Below are 10,860 nucleotides of genomic sequence, written 5' to 3' on the forward strand. Positions count from 1 at the left end.
CCTTTAGATGTCGACCTGCATGCCAAGGATAGGCAATTGGTGACCTGCAACACTGATTTGGTCCCCCAAACAACCACCCTGCTAATCCCTTGCAAAATTTAATCAAAGTGTACTAAATCTTGTTTCTTATTTATGAGTAAAACTGTCCAAGAAGTCTTCGTGGGTAATGAGTGTGGTCTCCTACACCTTCTGGAAACGGGAAGCACCATTAGTAACCTGTCTCTTGAGGAGATCTTTCAGGAAGCCTATCAGTCCTTCACCCTTCCCTGTCCGCCTCTATGCACTGAAGCCCTCTGAGCACCTTTGGTCCATATTAGATGATATCAACTTTATTAGAAGCATCTGGGTGGTGATCAGGTAGGTCTGGTCTCCAGGCCACGTTCTAGAGAACTAAGTGCATCCTAAGGGATTTGGCCGTGCCACTATAGAAGACCATTACCACAGTTCTCTTTGCAACTAAACTAAGTTCCTCAGATAACTGGGATTTTCAAGTCAAAATAATCTAAGGATCAGATCATTAACTTGCCCTTGAGTGTCCTTGCATTTCCTTTGAGAACTCTAGTTTCCTGTAAGTATGAACACCAAGCACTGAAATCCTGTTTCTCAGAATCTTTATTTAGAGATAAGCCATGGTGTGGCTTTTTGGTTCAGAGTATACATACAACTCGTTGCATTTTTACTTCTGAGTGTATCCATGGATACACATACGGGTTCTTAAATACCTTCAATATATTTAGTAAACAAGCTTTGAATAAAATCCTTAAATAGTGGGATACTTTATTTCTATAGAAATAAAATTATCCAATTATGAATCCTGAGGACCCATAATTATAGTGCCTGCTTGAAAAACCAATTCAAATATATGAAATAGCTTTAAAATATTCTTAGAAAACACATAAATAGCTATCATACATTTAAATATAATAATGAGTTTAGAATACTAAAAAAAAAAGCTGTAGCATATACTTTAAATGTACCAAAATTTAAGTTAGGACAACCAACACACTACTCTGAAATTCATTAGACTTGACCATTGAATCTTGTGAATTTTGTAGGCAGATTGTCCACTGGGTACACAATAGGGCCAGTCTTCATTGTGGGGGGCCCATTCAAAAGTTGCCAGTTACAGTTCCGGGCCAGCTCTACCGTGAAGATTTTGAGAAGGATTTTTGCGAACTCTTTGCCCACACAGCTCCTCAAGCCGCCTCCAAAAGGGATGAAACTGAATCGGGACGCATCTTCCGGGAAAGGGGACATAAATCGGTCAGGGTTGAATTCATCTTTGTTGGTGAAGATTTCTGCAACGTCATGAGTATCACAGATACTGTAGATAACATTCCAGCCTTTAGGAATCTGGTATCCCTATCAAAAAAGGAGACAGAACAGTGACCAAACATCTCATAAGACAGATTTGACTCAACTGTTTTCTCACAGATGGTGTCAGGCCAGTGTTCGCTCCTATTTGTGACACTAACTAAGCACAACGTAGTGTTATGTATAGAGAGATTTATGCTACCAACAGAAGGCAGTTATTAGCATCAAATATACAACAAACCATCAGTGGCATAATCATCATCTATGGTTACTCCTTCCTACTGGGAGGTACAACTCCTTTACTTCAATGCTTATGCAGGAGTAACAAAGAAAATTTTACTTGCTCGGTTCTTTTACCATGGTCATCATGGCTGTGACCGTTAAGAGATAACAAGCGTTCTGAAGGACTGATACAGCATCTCACAACAAATGGGACGGATGTTCCAGACAAGAGGTTTCCCCACATGTGGATTTATACCTTACCTTGTCCATGATTGACACAATGCTTCCTTCTATAGGCCAGATGGCCACAGGTCAAAGCCATCTCCCAAGAATAATCTGTGCCTGGAAACAGGCAACCTTTTAGCTGGTCACCTGTTGAGGTGAATGCTTATCCGAACATACACATAGGTAAGCAGCACCTACCATCTGTGCAGATGCCTGCATGCAGCTGCGAACACATTGTCCTAAAGTTGCACATGAAATTTATTTGAATCAAGGCAACTGGTTTGTACACTACTTCCCTTTTAGGAACCTACCATTCTCTTCTGCAGTTCCCCAGTTTGGGAAGCAAAAAGATGCTTTACTACAAGAAGCTGAAAGAGATTGTGCTCTGAAACTTAGACCGGGCCCTAATCTTGTGATGTCAATCCAAACAACAAGGGGAAAAGACTAGTGTCACAGGAGTCCCAAATATACAAATTCTACTAGTAGGAAACACCATCAAAAATTGCCAAAACAATATATTAAACAATTATAAAGTTGGTGGTGTCACAGCAACAACATTAATGCATACTGTAACTATAATAAGGCATAAGATACAATATTTCCTCCTTTGAAGATAAGACAAAAAGTCCATGTAATCAGTGTAACTTCTTGCACTATGAACCTTGTGGTCTGTTAAATTGCTGAAATCAGGTTCCACTTACACAGCTGGCAAACTGAAGAAGTCGAAGGAAATGCATCTTCCAAGTATCTAGAATGGGCGTCTTTGCAAAGGCTGTTTGGAAAATGTTATAACTATGTGTACTCCTCCTATCAAGTTACACGGACTATATGGACTTTATGTCTTATCTTCAAAGGAGGAAATATTGTGTCTTATGTCTTATTATAGTTACAGTATGCATTAATGTTGTTGTTGTGACACCACCAACTTTATAATTGTTTAATATATTGTTTTGGCAATCTTTGACGGTGTTTTCTACTAGTGGAATTAGTATAATTGCTAATTCTGTGATGGGCTCCTATCACTTTAAGTGCTCTGAACATAGCATCTGATGAGAGCAATGTTTCTGTAAAAGACGGACTTGAACTTGGGCAGATATGGGCTTCCCCCACAGAGCTGCAGAGATACTAAATGCTGCCTTGCAATCAGCACTCTTGGACGGGGACAGAAGCCATAATCCATTTGGGTTACAGCACAGTCAGTCTAGTTATTTCTGCAATGTAAGCACCATAAAAACAAGCCCCATTGAAATAAGTTTGACTCCTCTCAAGCAATGTGTCGTGGATATGGCTGTTACGGGAGCTGCCTGGAATCAACCTCCCTTCTTACATTTAACTCAAAAGTCTTGAGCGCCACTCGGAATCCTCCTGGAACTGGTGGGCTCAGCCGGAGAGTCTCCTTGATGACGCAGCCCGTGTACTTCAGCTGCTCCAACACTTCCATTCCCAGATTCTTATCTTGGTTTACGTTGCCCAGCAATCCCTGGAAATTAAAAACACAAGTCATAAAACCTAGAACACCCCTAGAACGTGTTTCCAGCACCCGCTCACTTGCCAGGAGACTCTCAGTCACAATGTAGTCATTTGCTATCAATTGCTGCAAGACAGAACGAACCAACTTTTAATGAAATGGACAAAACTCTTTAGACCGTCTGGCTTCACCTCCCCCAGCATGACTTCCTGGTAAGGCTGCCAACCTCCAAGCGGGTTTCCTAGAATTACAACTGATCTCCAGAGTATGGAGAAAATGGCTGCTTGGAGGGTGGATTCTGTGGTATTTTATAACCCACCAAGGCCCCTTCTTTTTTCAAGCCTCCCCAGGTTCCACTCCAAATCTCCAGGAATTTCTTGACCATGAGCTGGCAACCCTGCTGCCTTTGAGATTTTAAAGGGGAGGAAAAAGGATTTTGTGCACATACAGATTTATGCAGATATTCAACCCAGGGCCGGCCCCAGCTTATTTTGCACCCTAGGCGAGGATCCCTTCTGGCACACACACCCCGTGCGCCACCCCCTCCTCCCCCGTGCAGGTAAGGGCTACCGCCCTCCCTCGGGTGTTGCTGCTGCCACCTAGTTTGCCTAGTGAGCGAGCCGGCCCTGATTCAACCTTGTGATCAGCTCAATCATTTTGTTTCTAGGTGTTATAGGAAGGAATGCCTCTTCTGAGATGATGTGCACTGAATGCAAAAATCAGGATACCTCTTCTAAGATGGATTCTAAGGCCCCCTATCTTTAAAAAAAATTAGACTAGGAAATAAAGTATGATGGCTGGTTAACCCCAAGCAACTATTTAATCAAAAAGTTAAAACTAACTGCTGCAACGCTTCTTGATATGTGCTTTCTGAGAGCAAGCACGAAAGTGCCAGCAACCATGTTGGAATAATGATTTGCAAATGGGACCTTATATGCTTTGGACAGTTAAGAGTAGGTACCCATAGCCGATGGTCACAATATTTGAGCATGGCTGTATTATCGAAATGCTCTCAATGCCAGCACATTCCTCCTAATATTCATCTTAAATATACCATATCCTCTAAGAGTAGGCTAGCTTGATCTCATCAGATCTCAGAAGCTAAGCCTGGTCAGCCCTGGCTGGTATTTTGGTGGGAGACCTCCAAGGAATACCAGGGTTGTGATGCAGAGGCAGGCAATGGCCAACGAGCTCCGAATGTCTCTTGCCTTGAAAACCCTACGGGGTCACCATAAGTCAGCTGTGACTTTATGGCACTTCCCAACACCCACTGAAAGCCATTAGATCTTTTCATGCTCTGGAACAGTGCAGAAAACAGACTCCTCCCTGTGAAAATCTTTAGGTCTCTGAAGGCTGGGATTGTGTTCCTCTTCTCCAGGCTAAGAATCCCTCATAGGGCATTCCTCAGACCCCCCCCCCTCTGGTTCCAGCCTGATTGGTCTTCTGGCATTCAGAGACAGCACACCCACCTTGGCTTGCAGTTCCTCTCTCACTTTTTGCAGAACGCAAGGATGAAGGCCCAAGAAGGTGATGAGGGACGTAGCAGCACTGGCCGTGGTTTCGTGCCCTCCAAAGAGCAGCTCTGTTGCAGATTCTTTGAGCTCCTGTCAGAGGAAGACAAAAGTTACCCTGGCCTTGACACATCAGTTCTTTTTCCAGGGCAAATTCAAACAGGTTGAAGGGACAAACTCATCACCCAGCAGACACTGGGGGGATTTGCTAATTTTTGTGCCAACAGCCAAAACCTTCCCCTGTGATGCTCAGCCATCTAAACCCCATTCCTATATATGACTGCTTGCCTTCATACATGTGAAAGTAACTCCCCCACATACAGTCAGCCTAAACAGCTATCAATCAGCCTTCAAATAAGGGCAGATGGAACATTCCGTATCTCATTATTATTACTACAGTACACGGGAATCTTCACATTTATTGATACCTAAACTGCAGGTTTAAAGGCAGACTTAGGCAGAAACACACAGAATCCTCCATTCCAGATTTAGCCCTTTCGCCATGCTAAGGGTCACCACTTTCTAGCCCTGAAGATGATTTGATTAAACTCAGTGTGGTAGAGACTGCACTAGGGTGGTAGAGGCTGCGGTCACCACTTTCTAGCCCTGAAGATGATATGATTAAACTCAGTGTGGTAGAGTATAGGCTGCACTAGGGAGCCTGAAGAATACCTAGGCTTTACATCCTGCTTGAGTGGGGAGTTTAGTCCTATGAAAAACTAAGTGTTAACTGATTCTGTCATACAGAGTTCCCACCACCACCACCTTTCATTCTAGTTTCTGCATCATACTTCTTGCAGAATTAAACATCTTAGCTTGGAATGAGGGTAAGGAAATCTTAACATTGCTGGGTTTGAAAAGGAAATCCTACCCAGCTATTTCTGTTTTGGAGTATGAAAGTTACCTAGAATTATAAATCCTACCCAGCTATTTCTGTTTTGGACTATGAAAGTTACCTAGAATTCTAGTTCTAGAATAATTTGGCCCATTTGGTGCTGTCGGTGCAATTAAGAGTAAGTAGCTGCAAAGACTGATGGAGTGTCTACATCTTTAGTTTTATGTAACACAAAGGTTTTCAGCGCATGCCGATTTCCTTATGACTTTTTGAGAAGATGCCCCAAATCTCCTCTTCTATTCAATTACTGAATTATAGAAGGTCTCCCTTTGTCAGCTGGGTAGCTATTCCTGTGGAAACCTGGAAACTGCGGACAGATCTGTACTGGTAACCAAAACAAACATGAATACTAAACTACCCTTGGTTAAGCGTCAGTGGTCATTAACCCATGGGAAATAGATATCAGAAAGGTTCCTGTTACACTGAAAATACCGCAATAGTATTAAGCAGGGCAAAACTGGGAGATGGAACGATCCTACTCTAGCACTTCAACTGGACAGCGTTCTTTCCAGCCCTTGGTCTTAAAAAAATCCCTCCATTACCAAAGCCCAGGCAGGTAGGAAGCTGGGTGGGTGGCTAAGTAGTCACACAGGGCTATTGCACAGCCTGATAAGTCAAAACAATAGCCTGGATTGGGACACAAAGGCATCACTGACCTCATTCAAGATAGGAAGTGTGTATCTAGGCTGAACTAGAAGTGGGTGGGAGAGGATATTACTCCACAAAGTGGGGTGGAAATACCGTGTTTAAGAAATTGTCTGAGATTAGGATTTTAAACTAGCCCTCTCCCTCACGTCCTATTTTCTAAATGGGGGAGTAAAAAAGGGGAGAGCTGTTCAGCTGTACAAATTGCCTCTCGCTATCTGACACCAGCTTTACCCCACCTCCGCTTGTCCAGAGAAGATCCAGCCAAGGGGAGGACGAGGGAATCAACCCGCTTTTCCCTCTGCACTCAGGTCACGCCTGTCCTCCTGATGTAAAGATGCAGACTCTTTTTAGAGAGGTGACAATTAGCTGGACACTGGTGTTAAAGGCATCTCATTAGATCAGAGATAGGATTGTTTGAAAGTTAATTTTACACAATGAAAAAGAAAAATTTGTGGCCGCAGGTTTTTATTACAATTTAATTTTAGCATAGAAGTTCGTTCAGCCGTTAAAGATGTAATCTCTTTTATCGTTAATAGATTATTGTCAACCTTAGCAAAGTCCCTGTTTGTTCTTTAAAGAGAGAATCTATCCTAAAATTCTGTAATACTGATGTTTTATTGTCTGCTTCTATACGTAATACATTTGGTAATACATCTGATTTTACTTGTTGTATGTAACAACTCATAATATTTGACAAACCTGATTAATTTATATTTCCCCCCTACCCTTTCTTCCCTTTTGAATCCCTCCTTTTATGTGTGTGAGAAAATAATAATTTTTAAAAAGTAAAGTTTGTGGCTGGCATCGTCTGAGTGGCGGCACCCTCCTCTCTCACCCAGGAAAGAATGGTTGCTTTGAGCTGCGACCTGCCAAAATGCACGGGTGTGGCACCTAACAACAAGAATAGACCCCCACACACACACCGCTGCCTTCAAAACTATTGTTTCCTTCAGGTGCAGAGTCCCGTTTGATCTTGAGCATTTGTACTCAGAAGTCACTCCCCCCTTTGTTGCCACTGGTTTTACTCTAAGGCTGCCAAAGATTGCAGCCTAACTCAGTGAAGCCCCAACATCAGTTAAGACTGTGATCCAAATCAACATAATCAGCCAAGGAAGATTTCGTCAATCGAATGACAGCCCAGATGATGTCAGTCCCCTCTGAATCAAATACAGAGGAGAACTGGCCAACTTTTTTTAAACAAATGGGATGGTGGGTAGGAGAGGAAAGGGCTGAAGGCTCAGACTGTAGGGAAGCCGTGGCTAGATCCGTAGATTACAGGCAGGGAGTAAAAGAATGGCGATCATTCAGGCACAGCATGCCTAGTGGGTAGGGTCCGTTACAACGCAGCACAGAGGTGAGCTTCCCACCTTTAGGAAACACTGGGGCCAGGACCCAAGACCCTTACGCCATCCTGCCCAAGAACTACTGAAAATGTATTTGGCCTCCGCCCTAAGATTGGCTTCCATTTGCAGTTTTGCTCTTTTCCTTCTCTCCCCATCACTCAAAGAAAAGGTATATCTCACAAACAGCATTAGAGAGGATCTCCGCCTGCCTAACAGGGAGGCAATTTGCAAGCCTTGGAAGCCAGTTAATCTATTTGGATTATTTGCTTGCCAGCCAAAAAACCCCCAGACACACAGTGAGAAAACACGACCTGTAAATAAGAAACTCAAAAACAGAGCCGGTCGGACTGATCTTATAGGAACAAGGACAGCTAGGAGTCAAAAGCAGCATACAACATTGCTTGCTAAAAGTATACAGGAAGTGTCAAGGTAGGAATACTTTGGTTGGCTGCTGGGTCTACAAGCCTGCCTACTTGGCTAGCAACAGTGGAATTCTGAAGCTGCCTGCCTTCCCCTGTCTACCCACCCATGTCTACTACAGTCTGTTAATCTGGAACTTGAAAGCACTGGGCAGGGCGCTGGTGCCTTCCAAAGCTACATGACAGCAGACACTCATCAGGTCATTGAGATTCAAAAGGGAAAGTGCCACCAGTTAACATTTCTGCCTGTCCCATCAGGAACAAAAAACAAACACCCGGGCCCTGCTACACAGGGAAATCCCCATCATGGAAAGACACCCACACCCACAAGAGAGTTTAACTAGCTGAGGGCAGGGGGCCAATACAAGCGTCCTGACATTCTGCAGATCTCCTCCCAGGGACTTACAGCAAGGCCGTGGTGGGTACATGTCTGCTCTAGCAGGTGTTACTCTAAGTGCCCCCCCCACCAATTCCAAAGTAGCTAGATTTTATTTGGGGAGGGAGACGGTTCCCCAAGGGGCTTCCAGCGCCTCCAAACCAACTAAAATGAAAAGCCTGGCCGGCTTGGAAGAAGTGGGCAGACCCTCTGGCTGGGAAGCCGCCAGGCATGGGGGGAGGGGGGGCCTCACCTGCATGTTGAGCTGTTCCCCGTTGCTCTGCGTGTGCTCCATCAGCAGCTGCAGTGCGTCCTTGTAGCCGTCGGTGGGCTCCTTCTTCCCGGCCAGCTTGGCCCGGATATTCTCCTCGATCTTGGCGTGGATGATGTTCCTCGCCCTCAAGCCCTGCGGGCAGAGCGCAGCCACCACCGGGTCAGCCCGCCGGCCAGATCATCGCCTCCACCCGCCCTCCCTTCCCTCCCCTCCCTCCCTCCGGGATGGGAGGCGTGGGCAGCTCCTTTGCCTCACCTTGTAGAGGCCGCTGAAGGGCACATCGATGGGCAGCGAGAAGAGGTTGCGGATCATCTCCTCGAAGGCCTCCACCAGGTGCTGCTCGCTGTCGGGCCCGGTCTGGCTGGGCCGGAACCCCAGCAGGATGCGCATGGCGATGCGGAACATGAGGCGCTTCACCTCCAGGTAGACCAGCAGGCCCGCCTCGCCCTCGCCGCTCCCGGCCAGCCACTGCCGGAGGCAAGCGCTCACCTCCTCCTGGATGACCGGGATGTAGTGCTGCAGGGCCTCTCGCGAGAAAGTCCGCATTATGACCTGCCGCGGGTATAGGGTTTGACCTGCTTGCCCTATGTGGAGAACCGAAGGGCACTGTTGGCATTTAATGGCATATACAATGTCAGAAGATGAGCATGTGAATAAGCCCGAAGGAGGAGGCTGTGGACGCCTTCCTGCCACGGACGCCGCTCGGAAGAAGCCCCTCTACAGAGGGGAGGGGGGCGCCCCACCGACCATCGAGGGACTCGGGGCCCCGAAACAGCAGCCTTTTCCGCGAGGCTTCAGCAGGGGGAAAGAGCAGGAGTCCAGCAGCACCTTCACGGCTGGCGGTGGAGCTTCCCTGAGTCACTGCATCTGAAGACGCGGCGATCTGAAGAAGCGAGCGGGGACTCAGGAAAGCGCATCCCCTGACACGCGTTTGGTGAGTCTCCGAAGGTGCTGCTGGCTGGACTCTCGCGCTTTTCTCCTGCGACGGACCGGCTAACGCGGCCGCCCATCTTGACCCGTCTCCAGAGCGGGCCTTAAGTTTCCCGGCACACTTGTTGGGTGGTGAACGGGCCTCTCTGCAGGGACCAGCGGAAGAATCAGTGGCGGCGGCGATCACACCCACGAAACGACGCGCTTTCCATCCACTTTCCAACGGGGTTTTACTGTGGGGCAAAAAGCCACGAGCAAGCAGTCGCTGAAGTGGACCGGAACTACATTAGGTAGCGCTTGCTGAGACGAGGCTCAAAAACAGTGAGCTAACTCACACTAACTCAGCTTAGAGGGAACACTGCTCTCTACAGGGACCAGCGGAAGAATCAGCGGCGGCGGCGATCACACACACGAAACGACGCACTTTCCATCCACTTTCCAACCGGGTTTTACTGTGGGGCAAAAATCCGCGTGCAAACAGTCGCTGAAGTGGACGGGAACTGCGTTAGGTAGCACGTGTTGAAACGAGGCAAAATTACCAACAACGGTCTTGCTGATCCTGGTTTCGGGAGCGCAGCTCGGACGGGCCGCAGTGGAAGAGCGAGACTCCGGTCCAGTAACACCGGGAGCGTTGATTCTGGGGAGCGGGTGCCCCCCTCCTTCTTCTACACTCTCTAAGGGGCAGCTGGACTCGCACCGAGCCGGCCTGAGCTTGCAGGAGTTGAGGCGCCCTGGGGAACCCCCAGGAGCCGATTCCTCGCCTCCGCCCAACACGGGGCCCAAGCGCCCGGCACTCCGGGCCAGTTTCTTGGAAGGGGTGGCGGAGGCGTCACCCGAGGGTGCCCAGGGGCAGCCAAACCTCGACGGTCTCCAGCCTGCTCTTTCCAGGTGCCACTGCCTGCTCCTCTTGGAGTCGCTTGCACGGCACCGACTTAGCCCGGAGCTGAAGCGATCCTCCTCTCTCCTAAAACGTGCGCGTCTTACATGCATACTCCGGAGTTAAGTCCCACTGAATTCCCTGGGTCCGGTAAAGCACCGTTTCTAGGGAACCCGCAGTGCAGACCGCGGGCAGTGCCAACGCAGGAGCCAGCCAGCCAGGCAGCCTGAACCGTTCCCGAGAATGCCGCCGGTTTGGGACCGGAGTGCTCCGGCGCTTCGCTTCCCGTTTGCGAGCTCGCCGCCCAAGCCGGGACCCGCCGCCTGCTGCAGCCCCCCCCCCCCCCCCCCACCCCCCC

General features: G+C 47.7%; 1 protein-coding gene across 1 annotated transcript in view; it reads right to left on the reverse strand.

Moving 5' to 3' along the window:
* Positions 1 to 1,020: 1,020 nt before the first annotated feature.
* LOC107106479 (cytochrome P450 26A1-like) overlaps positions 1,021 to 10,860 on the reverse strand; it is a 10,348-nt gene continuing 508 nt past the window's right edge. The window contains exons 3-7 of the mRNA XM_015406635.1: positions 8,951 to 9,301; positions 8,675 to 8,827; positions 4,699 to 4,833; positions 3,089 to 3,241; positions 1,021 to 1,362 (exon numbers count right to left, since the gene is read on the reverse strand). Of these exons, the coding sequence (XP_015262121.1) occupies positions 1,021 to 1,362; positions 3,089 to 3,241; positions 4,699 to 4,833; positions 8,675 to 8,827; positions 8,951 to 9,301 (1,134 nt within the window). The remainder of the gene's footprint in view (positions 1,363 to 3,088; positions 3,242 to 4,698; positions 4,834 to 8,674; positions 8,828 to 8,950; positions 9,302 to 10,860) is intronic.

The sequence above is a fragment of the Gekko japonicus genome, unplaced genomic scaffold, assembly GCF_001447785.1.
Source record: "Gekko japonicus isolate JY-2015 unplaced genomic scaffold, Gekko_japonicus_V1.1 scaffold165, whole genome shotgun sequence".
NCBI lineage: Eukaryota > Metazoa > Chordata > Lepidosauria > Squamata > Gekkonidae > Gekko > Gekko japonicus.